The sequence below is a fragment of the Mesoplodon bidens genome (assembly GCF_964165515.1).
Source record: "Mesoplodon bidens genome assembly, chromosome: 7".
NCBI lineage: Eukaryota > Metazoa > Chordata > Mammalia > Artiodactyla > Ziphiidae > Mesoplodon > Mesoplodon bidens.
Window position 1 is genome coordinate 17,702,425 of NC_138164.1, and position 16,557 is coordinate 17,718,981.

Sequence of the window (16,557 nt, forward strand, 5' to 3'; positions counted from 1 at the left end):
AGTGCCTGGTAAGTCCTCGAATAAATGTTAGCTGTTGTTATTTGATCCGTGAGTCTCTTCCACCTACACCCACCAACCTCTTCCTTCTCCACATGTATGTGTCTCTTTCAAACTCCAGCAAATTGGAGATCTGAATGTAGGCAGTCACCATTGAAAGGGCGCATCCATATTTGTCAGGCATCTCATGCCAAGTTTGAAGCAGGTGCTCATCTCTGTTATAGGTGACCAGGTAACAATGACTTAGGCATAATGAAGCAGATTTAAACCACTGTTTCACCACCTTTTTCAAAGAGAGCTCTGGGCATGGCAGTCCCTCTGAACTTCATACACTTTCGCACAATACCTGAAAATGGCACAGAGGCCATGGTGATCTGTTACTAGTAAATCTGGGACCATGGTGAGTTATCTACTCACGTGTCTGCCTCAGCATTAACCTTTCCCCCCACCATCAACATGGCTGAGCTGCACAGCCTGTGCCCTTCTTCATTACATTAGTGACATAGAGTCCTATGCCAAGTTCTCACTGCTGGAACCTTGAGACTTCTTACTATTGCATCTTCTTTCATCCTTCCTCTCCTTGTACTCAGATCCCATGGACACAAGACTTCCCACCATTCAGTGCAGCCTCCTTGGCAATGGGGTGCATCTTGTTTGATTCCTGAGGCCACGGCAGCCACTTCCCTAACTTGTGGCTGAGTCCCCACTGCATGTTTCCTGGACATCTACTCTTCGCTTTGCCCATTTTCTTGGGCTCCTTTAGACCCCTGCCAAGGTAAGACTACTCTTACCCTAGTCACACCCCCAAAGAATTGATGCTCTCATGGGTTATATTTTATTGTGTGAACTCATGGCTCTATGTTCCTACTTCTGACTGAGCTCTCATGTTCAGACTACTCACTTAGACCCATAAATGTAAGGGAAAGGAAACTGTTCAAAGATGATGAGGAAACCACATACTAACTGCAAAGAGCACATATATCGTGCTCCCACCAGGCTTTTGAGCAAACTGAAAGAAAACATGGTTAAAAAAAAAAAGAGCCTTTTCTTTTAAGTATATTGAACAATAAATATATGAACCACAGGATCTACCTGAACTTGGTTCCTTGGATCTACCTGAACTTGGTTCCTTGGACTCCAATATGTATTGGAGTCACGCTGAGTAGTGAAAAGTGCTCTGAATCAGAGGTCAAAGTGGCAGGAATCCTGGTCTCAGCTCTGTTTCAAAGCTCACTGGACGACCTGGACAAATCATTTAAACTCTCCTCTGTGCTCCCAGTTCCTCAAGTCAAGCATTTCTATTAAACCAACCTCAGGTTAACATTAAATATCAAGATTGATATGACTAAAGCAAAATTAAAATCCATAAATCCATGTGTCTCAGAGTAGGCTGTGAACTTGGGTGGTTGCTGGCACCGGTCTCCTACAGAGCAGCCAAACCAGACCTACTGCAAATATTTATCTCTTATTAGAGTCTCCCTAGGGAAGAAGTGAGCAACTTCAACCAGTCATCTAAGGTTAAACAGCTTTTCCAACAGTCATTATGTAAAGACATAAGAAAGTATTGTTAAGGCCGGTTCCACAGAGCATGATGAAGGATATTGGGAGCATTATCAAAATCCTAAAGATCCTTGTGTAATAGGTCTTGATTTCTTGCTTATACCTATGACTGAAAGGATTGGTGTAGATGTTTAAAGATGTTTAACTTCCTGTGTGGGACAGCACTAATGAAACTGTGGAAGGATCCACAGTGTAATCAGCTACTGCTTCCTATGAGCGCTGGTGCTTTTGTCCTGGGCACATGCTTTTTCTGGCACCATTTCTATCGGTTCAAGAATACAAATCCCAGATGGATTCAAACCCATGACTGTAAGCGGTCACTCTCTTGGTCTCAGAGTGAATCAATATCATTGTCTTGCCTACATTGTATTTGAGGTTCTTTCTTAATTCAGCAAATTTTACTGAGTACCTGCTCTGTACTAGATAATACTCACTTGAACCTGGCAACTGGGTCTTGATAACGAGGCTCAGATGGAGATTAAGTGGTTCAGCTTCCCACAGATGACAATTCATTCAAACTTCCAGATTCATTCACACTTTTTCTTGTCAGGTATTTATTGTACACTTACTAAAATTAACCAATAAAGTCTAAGAACATTAAAATTATATAATTTAACCATACTGAGAATTTCATTTCTCCTCCCCACCTGTGCATGAACTGAGAACTGCAGCTGTGATCCAGGTACCTCCTTAAGGTGGAGCTGGCAGGCCTGATACTCACCTTATCTGAAACAAGCAGAAGGTTCTGGATCTAAGCTCAAAGCATGCAGACTGCAATTTACACCTGTGATATGTCTTGTCTTGGCACAGAGGAGAAGTACTCCTGTAATACACCGGTGGCTTCAGAACAAAGCCTTACCACCCAGCTCACCAGAGTTCCTGTGTATGGAATTAGGCAAAGTCTTTAAATTAAAGGTATGAAAATATTTGCAAAATTGGGGAGGTCAGGGAAAGGAGTAACATTTATTCTTGGGTGCAGAAACTTCCAATGTTTATGTATAAACTGGGGATCTAGCGTAGGAGATGCTTCTAGGGGAGAGAAAATTTTGAGAGATGAGAAAATTTTAGAAGGGCAGTGTTTAAGCCATCTGATTTTAAAAGACAACTTGAAATTCCAGGGCAAAGACAGAAATGAAGATGTAACCATAGAAAACATTGATAAAGCCTAAAACATTTTTTAAAGAAAGAGAGAAATCTGAATTTTAAAACAAATCTTTTCAAGCTTGAGGGGTGCTAGAAAGGCTGGTAAGAAAGGGAAACCTATTAACAGATTAGTAAAAATGAAGCTGGAAAAATCAAGCTACATTAAAAGGGTCCCAGAAGAATGTGATTATCAGAGTCAGTATTTATTGGGATGTTTTGTGTCTGCTCTTTGTGTTTAAGAGAAGAGAGTAGGAAACGTGTTAGATGACACACAGCCTGGAAACGTCCCCTAAGCATGAGCAACCCTGCATCCATCAGGCCCTTAGTTGCTCAATTTCTTACAGTCCATGGTGGGCTCCATTCTCAGGATAGCACTCTCTGGAAGGTACAAGCTAATAAAGGCAGCTGGGAGACAGTAAGAGCAGCAGGAGGACCAAGTTTCAATTCTGGGAGTAACTCATATGAGGACAGAAAGAATCAGGAGGCGTAAACTTTTCAAGTATTTCTGCATTTCTTTTCTTGTTTTGTGTGTTTGTGCCTGTTTTTGTATTGTCTCTTTTAGGATCCCAATCATGACAATGAGAATAACAAATCATAAGTCACTGTTGGTATTGTTGTTTACATTAGCCTCCTGGATCACTTTTACAGTTTTCCCAAACTCCACAAAGGTAGGAACTGCTTTCTTTATGTGTTTTAAAAAAGTACATTTTTACTTGACACTTCATCTGTTCTAGGGAAGTCCAAACAAACAGACCTATAGATTGTAGTAGGGGAGTTTCAACTGCTTACACACCTTTAAGAGCCAAGGTACTTGATAATAATCATGCAGTATGGGAGAGGATAATATTGTGTGTGTGTGTGTGTGTGTGTACACACATTCTTCTTTTGTCACTTATATCTGCGTTGCAACAGTCTTCTCCCAATGCTTAGCTTGCCTTTACACCTTCTCCAAGGAACCTCTGAACAACAGAATATTTTCATGTTTATGTAGTAAAATTTATGTTAATACTGTTACTGTTAATACTTTTTACTGTTAATACTTTTTACTGTTACTACTTCTTGAGTACTAATAAACCCTTCCCTATGCCAACATCAAATTATTTATCTAAATATTCTACTTAAAGTTTTAAAGGTTGCTTTAGACATTTAGCCCTGTAATGTACTTGGATTTTTTTTTTTTTGCTGATTTTTCTTTTACTTCTATATGGATAACCACTTTCTCAGCTCTTTTTATTTTGTAATCCTTCCTTTCCAAGCTGATTTATCATGTCATTTTTGTTATATATCAAAATCTCTAATAAATGCAGGTCCCTCCGTGGGCTCTTCGTTCTATTCCATTGAACAGTTTGTCTTCCCTGTATCAATACCACATGGCTATAATTAACAGAGCTTCATAATAGGTTTTGAAAACTTTTTTAGTTTTCAGCCAGTCTTGGCTCTTCACTCTCTCTTATATATTTTAGAATCAGACTGTCAAATTTAGTGAAAAATTCTACTTAAATTATAAGTGCATGACATTAGCCATATAGATCAAATTGAGAAAACTGATATGTTTATAATATTATTTTGCTGTTTATCAACATGTAATCTCTCTCCATCTATACAGGTCTTCTTCAAGATATTTCACTAAATTTTATAATTTTTGCATTCAGGTCTTATACATCTTTTGTTAGAGTGATACCATGGTACTTCATAATTTTTTTGTTGCTATTATGAATAGTGTCCTTTTAAATACATTTTCTAATTGCTCACTGCTGGTGTAAAGGAATCCTACTGACTTTTGCATAAGGAACAGTAGGATTTTACTTTCCAAGATCTTGAAAGACTCATTATTTCACAGATCCAATATTGTCTAGATCTCTCTGAGGACAGAAAGTATACTTGTTCTAAAATTTTGTTTTGATTTTTCTATTAATTCTGTTTCCTTGGGTATCTCCCCTTTGTTGAACCTGATACCTCTCTCTCATGAGTTACTTTTTTTTGGCCATGCCACATGGCTTGTGGGGTCTTAGTTCCCCAACCAGGGATCCAACCCATGCCCCCTGCAATGGAAGCATGGAGTATTAACCACTGGACCACAAGGGAAGTCCCTCTCATGAGTTACCTTTCATGAAAATTTTTTGCTAATTCTTGGTTATGTACTTTCTTACACCTGAGATTCTGTGGTGGCCAGTCTGGAATGCTGTTACCTGTTTGCTCCAGCGTGTTTGTGGCAGAGATGCAAAAAGTGCTGCAGGGCAATAAATGCTCCCCATTTTTCTAAAGTGTTGCCAGGCACACTGGGTCCTACCCACCTGTCCAGCTTAAAAATCTGTAGTTTTTACTCTCACCAGAGTACAGAACTCCCTGTTTCTAGCTGTCTGGCCCAGGCATGGGTGGGGAAGTAAGGATGTGTCAACCTGCTTGGTTTGTCCTCCTGTGAGCCTCCCCTTCACCCCCTTTTACTCCAGTTATCACCCTCCTCCATGTTGGTAATGTCCCTGCAGTGACTTCCTTCTTTTGCCAAAGCCTCATCTACATGCATTGGAGCCATGGTTTCCTTCTTTGATCTAATCTCATCTGCATTTCATTCTTCAGAAGACTGCTTATAAGTTTTTGTCCATATAAGGTATCTCTTCCTATTTCCCAGAATAATTAGAAAATTTTAAGTTCTTTTCTGCCGATTATACAATTTTATGGTGGGAAATCGAGGCTATAATATGTGCTTACTCCTCCACCTTGAATCAGAATTTTCCTGTTATTTTTCTACTAAAAAAAAAATTGTGCAGGGCTTCCCTGGTGGCGCAGTGGTTGAGAGTCCGCCTGCCGATGCAGGGGACATGGGTTCGTGCCCCGGTCCGGGAAGATCCCACATGCCGCGGAGCGGCTGGGCCCGTGAGCCATGGCCGCTGAGCCTGCGCGTCCGGAGCCTGTGCTCCACAGCGGGAGAGGCCACAACAGTGAGAGGCCCGCGTACCGAAAAAAAAAAATTGTGCAGAGAATATTATTCTACCATACTGAAAATCACTTATAATTTTCATGTGAAGTTGTAGCAGTTTAAAAACATCTAATAATGTACTGTATGGTTAAAAGATGTTACTATGATAATGTTCACATCCTCTAGGTACTTACTCTTTTTTTTTAACATCTTTATTGGAGTATAATTGCTATACAATGGTGTGTTAGTTTCTGCTGTATAACAAAGTGAATCATCTGTATGTATACGTATATCCCCATATCTCCTCCACCTTGTGTCTACCTCCCACCCTCCTTATCTCACCCTGCTGATCTCCACGTGCTATGCAGCTGCTTCCCACTAGCTATTTTACATTGGTGCTTACTCATTTTTTAATCTTGTTCCTGTAGCAACTACTAAGAGATTTTTAAATTTCTGATCCTGATTGTGGATTTTTCTATTTCTCCCTTTAGTTCTGTCCATTTTTGTTTCACATATAAATACATGGATATGTAGGCACGTACACTTTTAAGGTTGCTATGTTTTCAGACCAATTGACCCTGTAATCACTAAGAAATGTCCATCTTTATGTCTGGTGATACTCTTTGTCTTGAAATCTACTTTAGCATTAATGTTAGCTATTTTATGCTTACATGGTATATTGTTTTCCATCCATTCACTTTCAACCTATAGGTATCTTTATACTTAAACTACATTCCTTGTAGATAGCAAATAGTTGGGCTTGCTGTTTTATCTCTGCCTTTTAAAAAAAATTTAACACTTCATTTATTAGATATCATTCTAGTAAAACTTTCTTTCTAGAATGTATTACTAATCACATAGGTGAAAATATAACAGCTTCACCTTTTTATAAATGAATTATCTCAAATATTGAAACATTGATCACAAATTCATTTAATAAAAATTCTTGCAAAATTTGATAAAACCATAAATTTTAATGCCAAACTATAACTTTTAATATCAAAATATTTTAAATATTTCAAAATATTAAAATATACATAAATGAGTGCATTGACTACAGAACATTATTTTATTTATACATACTGTCTTTTAAAAATCTTCACACTCTAACTATTCCAAAACAGTATTTTTTTTCTTTTGAGTTTGATTACACTACTTTAATCCCAGGAAGAGTATTATCTCTGCCTTTTAATGAAGTGTTTAGTCTACTTACTTTTAATGGAATTATTAATATGGGTGGATTTAGGTCCACCATTTTGCTATTTGTTTTCTGCTCAGCCATTCTGGTTTTTATTCCTCTGTTCCCCATTTCCTTCCTTATTTTGGGTTGTTTTTTTTTTTTTTTTTTTTAGTATTTCCTTTCAGTTTCTCTATTATTTTTATAGCTCTAAGTTGTCTTTCTAAAGTGGTTTCTCTAGAGATTACAATACATATTCTTAACTTTTAGAGTTAATATTGTGCTACTTCATGTAATCTGTAATAACCTTTCAACCATTTATTTCCATTTATTCCCCCCATTCTTTATGCTATAGCTGTCATATTATTACAAAATTGTAGTTCTTAAATAATTATATGCACTTTAAAGAAACTAGGAGATAAACACACAGTATTTTATATTAATACATATATTTATCATTTCTGGTGCTTTTCATTCCTTCCTGAAGATCTATGTGTCTTTTTGGTGTAATTTCACTTCAGCTTGAAGAACTTTAGTTAGCAGTTGTTGTTTTTTTTCCTTTTTGATCCTGCTGCTGGCATGTGGGATCTTAGTTCTCCTACCAGGGATCGAACCTGTGCCCCCTGCAGTGGAAGTGTGGAGTCTTAACCACTAGACCGCTGGGGAAGTCCCAGCACTTTTTAAAATGCAAGTCCAGTGTTGTCCCTTCTTCCAAGTTTCAACTCTCCTCCAGTGTCTGTCTGCTTGTGGTCACTCTCCAGTGCTTTTAAAAGAGAAGATTTGGGGGTAGGGGTGTAGAGCTTATCACTGTTCTCTACAGGAGAATTAGTCCAATACAAGCTACTCTGCCTTTATTGGAAATTTGGAGATATTACTATGATTCACTGAGTTCTCAGAAATAGAGTTATTGATAAATGCAATGAACATTGTTAAAGGTCTTAGTACATGCAATAGAACTGTTCTCCAGAAATGTGGTGCCATTCACACCTAAACCAACAGTGAAAGAGAATTTTAGTCTTACTGCATGTTTGCAACACTGGGTAGCTCATTTTTAGAGACACTTGCCTGGGATTAAAACCTGACTCTGTTGCTGACTAGCTAAACAAGCTTGGCTAAGTCCCTTAACTTCGCTGTGAACCAGTTTCATCATCTGAAAATTGGGTCATAAAAATAAATACCCCATATATTATGGTGAGGATTAATGGCTAAAATATGAAAAACATTTAGCATTGTACCTGGCACATACTAAATGTTTGCTATTACTCTCTATTATTTGATAAATTAAAATGTTTTTATTTTTTAAAATCTTCACATGTCAAATAATAAAACAGTAACAATGTTAATCATAGTAACTTAGTCCAGTACAAGCTATTCTGCCTTTATTGGAAATTTGGAGATATTACTATGAAAGATTTATACCAAAAAGTGTTCTTTACAAAATCATAAGTAATAGAGAAAAGCTGAATGCAATAAATATCTAAAAAGACAGGAATAGGTGAAATATTCCATAGGCTGGAATATTATGTGGGCCTTTGACGTAAGGTGGAAAGTAGTTTTTTGTTTTTTGGGATTTTTTTGGTGGTACGCAGGCGTCTCACTGTTGTGGCCTCTCCCGCTGTGGAGCACAGGCTCCGGACACGCAGGCTCAGTGGCCATGGCTCACGGGCCCAGCCGCTCCGCGGCATGTGGGATCTTCCGGCCTGGGGCACGAACCCGTGTCTCCTGCATCGGCAGGCAGACTCTCAACCACTGCGCCACCAGGGAAGCCCGAAAGTTTTTAATTACACTTTTTTTATAAAATCAAAATTCATTGGTAAATATTCAGTTTGTTCACAATCATGTGAAATTGTTATATAGAGGATGAGATAAAATCATCCAAATGGTAAGAGTAGTTATCAATGGTTGGTGTGATTGTGACTAACTTTTATTTCCTATAGAGTTGTGGCATTCTCTCATTTTTCATAATAAATCAGTGTTATTTTATGATTAGAAAATAAATATTTTATAAGCCTATGCTTCTTATGTGCTGTTAGCTAAAGCAATCTGAAAATTACTAATAAATATCACAAGCTATTTAATCAAAGTGTAAAAAGTGAAATAGAAAAAAATAGATAATTGTATATTACATAAAATTTCCATGCTTCTTAAACATTTTCTTAAGGATTTATTTAAATGACTGAATTCTAGTTTTAAGATAAAAAATAATAGAACAATAAACATTTGTTCTCTGCTGTGCAGTTAAAAAGCATTTTCTCATCTGGTCTCCACAACTGCCCAGTGAAAGTATATTTTATGATCACCACTTTAAGGAAGAAAATCCCAGGGCTTTTTAGGGTGGAGTGGCTCATTCAAAATAGATTAGCCAATGATGGCAATTCCCTGGCAATCCAGTGCTTAGGACTCTGCACTTTCACTCCCAAGGACCCTGGAGTATAATCTCTGGTCAGGGAACTAAAATCCTGCAAGCCATGTGGTGCAGCCAAAAAAAAAAAAAAAAAACAGAGACAGTGAAATCTCAATATATTTTTAATTTTTGTACCTCCCATCCTTTTATAAAAGAGAAGCTGGCTAACCTACCAAAATTATTACATTAAATAGGCACATTTTCTTTGTTCTTTATTGTATTCCTTGTCATTTCAGTTATGGACTGTACCCAAGTTGCCCATCTCCCTCCCTCACTGGAATTTCATCATGAACTCATGTCCTGCAGCACCACTGGATCCAGCAGTTTCACCAACAGAGACTGAGCGGAGAATAAAGGGGATCATGGAGAAGCTAGACCAGCTGATGCCACCCAGACCCTTCACCCACGTGAGCGCCACCATCAGCGCCACACACAGCAAAGCCACCCTCCTCAGCCCTCAAGACACATACTGCAGGGGGGATCAGCTAGATGTCCTGCTGGAGGTGAGGGACCACTTGGGATGCAGGAAGGAATATGGCGGGGATTTCCTGAGGGCCAGGATGTCCTCCCCAGCCCTGAAGGCAGGTGCTTCGGGAAAGGTGACAGACTTCAACAATGGCACCTACCTTGTCAGCTTCACCCTGTTCTGGGAGGGCCGGGTGTCTCTGTCTCTCCTGCTCATCCTCCCCAGTGAAGGGGTGTCGGCTCTCTGGAGGGCAAGGAACCAAGGCTATGACAGGGTGATCTTCACAGGCCAGTTTGCCAATGGCACCTCCCATGTCAATACTGATTGCGCCCTCGTTTTAAATTCAAGTGCTGAACTGTGTGAGTACCTGGATAGTCGAGACCAAGAAGCCTTCTACTGCGTGAAGCCTCCACATATACCCTGTGCTGCACTCACCCACATGCATTCCAAAAACAAGGACGTGTCTTATCTTAGCAAACAAGAAAGAAGCCTCTTTGAAAGGTAAATAATTATTTCTGGAGACTACCCGGGCAAATATAGTAATGATTTGGCCTATCTGTTGATCTAAAGGAAACTGCTGTGAGTATATCAACTTCGGGACTCTGTGAAGAGCCATTTTAGAAAAGGTCTGTGAATTCATTTGGGGACAGTGCCCACTCTCCAGTAGTCCCTAAAGGTTTTGGATATTTAACCCTTATCATTGAAACAAAAAATATAAATAAAATAAAAATTAAAAGAGGAGGAGAAATATACATGTGTGAATATGCATGGGCTCTAATGTATTCTTTCTGCTTCTCAAAAAATTACCTTGTACACTTTCTGGGGATCTGTACTCCCTGGACTAATAGGCCAAGAAATGTAAATTTAATAAATGGTTTGGAACTGTGGGCAAATAGTCAATTATTATCACAAGAAATAACTGAAGCAATGGGTAATGTGGCTTCTTGTGTTTCCTGACCTTGGGGCCACCTGCAGATTAATTTCTATATTTTTCTCGTTAAGGTCAAATGTGGGTATAGAGATGATGGAAAAGTTTGACGCCATTACTGTCTCCAAATGCAACAGTAAGTTCTCCCTGTGTTTGACGGGTGGTACTTAGTACTAGTCCCACTTAAAGCATTTCTTCTTTTTGCAGACTTATTCACTATTACCTGTCCTATTGTTACTCTGCTCATCAGGCTGGTCTATGGTAGGCCAAGATGCCAGTTACTTAAGTGAATAAATGACTGGAATCATAAACCTGTTTTATAACTCTCATCATGAGGGCTTCCCTGGTGGTGCAGTGGTTAAGAATCTGCCTGCCAATGCAGGAGACATGGGTTTGAGCCCTGGTCCAGGAAGATCCCACATGCCACAGAGCAACTAAACCCGTGAGCCACAACTACTGAGCCTGCACTCTAGAGCCCATGAGACACAACTACTGAGCCCGCATGCCACAACTACTGAAGCCTGTGTGCCTAGAGCCCGTGCTCCACAGCAAGAGAAGCCACATAGTGAGAAGCCCGTGCACCACAAGGAAGAGTAGCCCCCGTTCGCCACAACTAGAGAAAGCCCATGTGCAGTAACGAAGACCTAACACAGCCAAAAATAATAAAAATAAATAAATAAATATAACTCTCATCATCAATCTTATCATTATCTATCAGGCAACAGATTACCTGCCCATCAGACACAACAACCTTCAAATGTCAAAACTCTCTCCCAATTTGCACCTAGGTCTTATTCCCAAACCACCACCATCAGCACTTCCCACATTGCTACAAGCACCAAGAATCACCATCTAGAGGTTTCTAACCTGCCCTCTATAAGTCAATTCATTACAATTTCCCCCTCTTTGTCTTTGCTGCCTTTCAAACATTTTAACATGTAAAATAGGACTTCCACACTTATATCTATTAATTGCTCTTCAATTTTTTTGGCTCAAAACATCCTAGGAAATCATTATCTAAAATGATTTAAGGCAAGAACTTTTGTGTCCCTTTAAGTTTGACATTAACAGCTTGCTAATTGCTACTGAACTCATTTACACTGAAGTGTATATATGTACCTACAGGTAGAAATGGCATTTTTCACCCAGGATACACAAGGATACTCATACCAGTTATTAAAATATTAAACCACTTCCTTTGGTTGGTGAATAATCACTGCCCCAAGACCACCAAGGCTAGATACGTCAGTCCATCAGATTCCCAGACTCTTCACAAACCAGTGAGTAACGGGTTAATACCTGGCTTGTTCTGGACCTCCAGGACTCTGCTCCAGCCTACAGCCATATCCATGTGGACTGTCCAGGTCCCAAACCAAATTAGTTGTTAATTTTTTTTATATTTCCATGCACTTAACTCAAAGGATTTACAGTTTGATGGTGGCATTTAAGACACTATGACAGTCCTCAGCTGCCGCTAAGGTGCTCAATCCTTCCGAGGAAGCTAAGGCCACGTTGGGGAGAGGCCCTCACTTCATCTGGAGACTAGCACCGAACCCGGCAGCCCCCATTTAGCACTCACCCGCACCATGGCCTCTGTCTTGGAGCTCACCTGCATCTACTTGGACCTCATCCTGCATGACGCTGAGGTGACGGTCACGGAGGATAAGATCAATGCCCTCATTAAAGCAGCTGGTGTAAATGTTGAACCTTTCTGGCCAGGCTTGTTTGCAAAGGCTTTGGCGAATGTCAACATCGGGAGCCTCATCTGCAACGTGGGGACCGGTGGACCTGCCCCAGCAGCTGGTGCTGCCCGAGCAGGAGGTCCCGCCCGCCCCACCACTGCTGCCCCAGCTGAAGAGAAGAAAGTGGAAGCAAAGAAAGAAGAATCTGAAGAGTCTGATGATGACGTGGGCTTTGGTCTTTTTGACTAAACCTCTTTAGTAACATGTTCAATAAAAAGCTGAGCTCTTTAAAAAAAACAAAATTAAAAAAACAAAAAAAAAACTAGGACAGTGTGTGATAAACTTGGGGGTAAAGTGGAATAAAATGACAAGATAATTGAGTTTTCATTACTAAGCAAGAATTGATGTCTTTCCTTTCATAAGAAGGCAAACAAATACTTAAATTTTACCTAGAAGGCCTTTTTCCTGGGAGAAAACATGTTCTCTATAATGAACATTAATGGGTATCATTTAGAAAATTCTTATCAGAGAAAATTTTTTCTGAAAAATAAGTATCCCATTAAGATAATGATGCTTCAATAAGGCTTTTTCTCCATCCTCACACCCTATTAAAAGGATACTTAGAAAAGACAGTTGGTTCTTAATAAATACTGATGGGTAAAGTGATATTTTAGAAGATCCTATCTTGTTGATTCTTTAGCAGAAAAGACAGCTCCAATGAAAAAGAAATGCAAGTTTGGAATGGCATCCACAATCCCCAGTGGACATGTCTGGAAAGACACATGGAATCCTGTCTCCTGTAGTTTGGCTCCAATCGAAATGAAAGAATGCCTGAGAGGAAAATTCATACATCTAATGGGAGATTCCACAATCCGCCAGTGGATGGAATACTTCAAAAGCAGTATCAACAGTATGCCTGTCTAAGCTATTACTCATATCCCTTTCAGAAACATCTTTTTCATTTCAAGGGGAGAAATGAACATGGGAAATGCCTCTTCTTTTTCATATTTGTTAATCACAACACACCAACACTTTTCACATCATTGTCTTTCTTTAAAAGAATACATTTATTGACTAGAAGGGAGCCAGTTTAGAAAAAGGTTTACTCCATGCCTATCCCTGCAAAATTCACACTTCAATATTTACCCAGCATGCTCAGAAAATCATGGACAGAGCAGACAATAATAAGATATTATATTGTCCACCTTCTACAGATGGCATGATGATGATTAAGGGTGTGGATTCTAAATCCAGATGTCTTGGGATCAAAATATGGCCTCTACATGTCCTAGCTGGATGGGCTTGGGCAAGTTACATAACTACATAGTGATTTTGTCCTTAGTTTCCTCATCTGTAAAATGGAGATGAAAATAGTACCCACCTGGTAAAATGAGGTAATATACACAATGCATTTAGAATACTGTTTGCTACATACTAAGTTCTCTTTGGTGTAAGCTGTCATCACTATTATTATTTCATGGAAGGACAGATGCTAGAAGTAAGGTAATGGCTTCATATCAGGTAGGCACAGTGGTTAAAAGTAGGGGCTTTGGAGCCTAACAGACCTAGATTGTGCCACTTAGAAGCCATGACCTTGGGCATAGTACTTATTTTCCTCATCAATGAACTAAAAATAACAACAGCATCTGGTGGTGGTTATAAAGAGTAAATGAGATAATGGTTATAAAATATTTAACACATTGCAAGACACATGAGCACTCAGAAAGTGCCCAGTAAACAATAGCTATTGCAATGATTATCATTAGTTCATATCAGAGTTGGGGCTAGAATCCATTTGCTAGAATCCTAGTCCAGTTGCTCCTTTTACTAAACCAAGAATGCATCAATACTAATTCAGAATCCACTAGTAGATCTTAGCACTCTTACCTGGAAAACTGTCACTGCCTGTCCTGGACCCTGGCTTTTACCACTGGGGACAGTGCAGCTGGTGTGGCTCCCTGCTGGCCTTCCTGCAAGGACGCCACTCTTGTGATCTCCGACTTAGTGTGTAAGCTGATTCTCCCAGTAAAAAGGGAAAATCAATAGGGCCTTGGATCCTCTCCAACAGAAGGGGAGAGTTTTAAATTGTGACCTCTGGTAAATGACTAAACTCTGCCAGACCTCAGTTTCCTCATCTATAAAATTAAGGGTGTGGTGATAACCTCTAGCATCACATCCTATAACTGTGGGTCTCTTAGTTTATAGAAAGTACTAAATTATTGAGTCACCTACCCTCTTGGCTGACCTTTCAAGTTGTGGTAGCAAAACATCTGTTGCACATATTGTTAAAAGTTAAATTGTATGGCTATAGTGTGCTTTGGAAAAGGAAATTGAAATATGTTAGAAACGGAATGAAGAAAAAATTCTGCCCTTTTCCTCCACCCAACCCTCCAGCATCACTATTTTCAAACCATACTGGTTAAGATTTTTAAGTGCAGCCCTTTACTTCTAAGATGATACATGTTACAAAGCATTAATAATCCTTTACTACACATTTTCCTCAGAAGTTCTAGCTACAAAGCAGCTGGCCTTGATAGTTTGACAAGGGTCTAATTAATATGATGAGAAATGAAGGGACTTCATTTTCTTCTATCCATATTACACTTTTCAAAAGTTTTAAGATTGGGTAGACTACTTTCACAAGAATTGGGAGAAACTTCAAGTTTAGGTACAGATTCTGTCACTTACTAGTTGTGTAATCTTGAACAGGTCATTTCATCTCTGGGTTTTCTTTTCTACAATATGGCAATTAAATATATATATGCATATATATTGAGCTTTGAAGTAAATGAATATATCAGTCCTAATAAATGCTTTGTAAACTGTAAAGTCCTTCACAAATGAATAGTAATATTATTATTATAGATGATGTATTCAGTGCCATTTCATGCATATGTAAAAGAAACACAGAAGTATAAAATATAATTCCAGTCTTAAGGGAACTTACAGAGGACTTGGGGAAATAGGGTTACTTGTTTTTTGAAATATAAAGACATCAATTGGTATCTTTCTCTATCTTCAAATGAACTTAGTCTATAGTTAGCAAAATGTACAAAACTAATACCCAAAAAAGTGACTCCATCATCCTCCAGTGAAGTGATCTCAGTGCTCACCATCACCAGTCGATGTGGTTCTACATGGTTCTACAGAGGGGCAAATATAATTTCTCATTTGTATAACACTTTTGGTTGCTCAATAATTTTCAAACTATTGTCTCATTTAAACCTATAATAAATTAGTCAGGATTAACTTATTTAATCATAAACATCAAATCTTTTCTTCTATTTTTGTAACTATTTTGTAGTTTTGTTTTTGTACTATTTTCTTTGTAACTTTTTTTTCCTTTCATTTTGGGATTGCCTACCTGTCATCAGCCCTGAAGTCAGTGGATCTGCACGAATTTGGAAAATTTCAAAACCAATTTGCTGTGGACTTGGACAAGAATATCAACATCCAGTGGCAAAAGCATGGTTACCCCTTGATTGGATCACTAACCTATTCAGTCAAAGAGATTGAGTACATCGCTCGGGTTATTGACAGAACTGGAGGAGAAAAAAATACTATCATTGTTATTTCTGTGGGCCAGCACTTCAGACCCTTTCCCATTGATGTTTTTATCCGAAGGGCCCTCAGTATCCATGACGCAGTTCAGCGCCTTCTTCTGAGAAGCCCAGACACTGTGGTCATCATCAAGGCAGAAAACATCAGGGAGATGCACAGTGATGTGGAGAGATTTAGTGATTTTCATGGTTACATCCAATATCTTGCCATAAAGGACATTTTTCAGGATCTCAATGTGGGCATTATTGATGCCTGGGATATAACAATTGCATATGGCACAAATAATGTCCACCCGCCCCAATCTGTAGTCAGAAATCAGATTAATATATTGTTAAACTTTATTTGCTAGATAAAACATATCGCTTTAATTTATTCACTAAATTAAAGACATCTATTAAGTGTTTGCTATCATGCCAGATGCTGTTGGCTCTGAACTCTCAATTAACAAGAGAAAATCTGCACTATGGCTGATTTATTAACCAGCAACTCAACCAAATCAGTTATTTCTAATTTGGGCTTCCACTTACAAATAAACACAAAAATACTTATGAAAAGGAGCTACCCTTCTTGATCAGAGTCATGCCACTTTTCACAAGCAGGAAGTCAAGACACCTAATTGTTAAAAGTTCTCTGTGATGCATGGAAATTCAGAGCAATAAAGTCATTATAAAATAAATATTTGGAGAAAGTAGTCCCATTTCCTTATTTATGAGACAAGTTCA

The 16,557-nt window shown here is 38.8% G+C and overlaps 2 protein-coding genes across 2 annotated transcripts; both read left to right on the top strand.

Moving 5' to 3' along the window:
* Positions 1-2,982: 2,982 nt before the first annotated feature.
* Positions 2,983-16,216, top strand: NXPE4 (neurexophilin and PC-esterase domain family member 4). The gene is made up of 5 exons (XM_081239343.1): positions 2,983-3,368; positions 9,435-10,165; positions 10,667-10,728; positions 12,978-13,184; positions 15,649-16,216. Exons 1-5 carry the CDS (start codon positions 3,162-3,164, stop codon positions 16,182-16,184), a joined length of 1,743 nt encoding a protein of 580 aa, XP_081095469.1. The 5' UTR covers positions 2,983-3,161; the 3' UTR covers positions 16,185-16,216.
* On the top strand, positions 11,915-12,602 carry LOC308619996 (large ribosomal subunit protein P1-like). The gene has a single exon (XM_081239344.1). The coding sequence runs from the start codon at positions 12,179-12,181 to the stop codon at positions 12,521-12,523; it is 345 nt and encodes a 114-aa protein (XP_081095470.1). The 5' UTR covers positions 11,915-12,178; the 3' UTR covers positions 12,524-12,602.
* Positions 16,217-16,557: the final 341 nt, after the last annotated feature.

What these genes read in the sequence shown, in the direction of transcription:
- NXPE4 (XM_081239343.1), top strand. Translation starts at nt 3,162, where the DNA reads ATGAGGACAGAAAGAATCAGGAGGCGTAAACTTTTCAAGTATTTCTGC. An exon ending in GAAAGAAGCCTCTTTGAAAG is followed by an intron (nt 10,166 to 10,666) that starts GTAAATAATTAT and finishes TTTCTCGTTAAG; the next exon opens with GTCAAATGTGGGTATAGAGA. An exon ending in TACTGTCTCCAAATGCAACA is followed by an intron (nt 10,729 to 12,977) that starts GTAAGTTCTCCC and finishes ATTCTTTAGCAG; the next exon opens with AAAAGACAGCTCCAATGAAA.
- LOC308619996 (XM_081239344.1), top strand. Translation starts at nt 12,179, where the DNA reads ATGGCCTCTGTCTTGGAGCTCACCTGCATCTACTTGGACCTCATCCTG.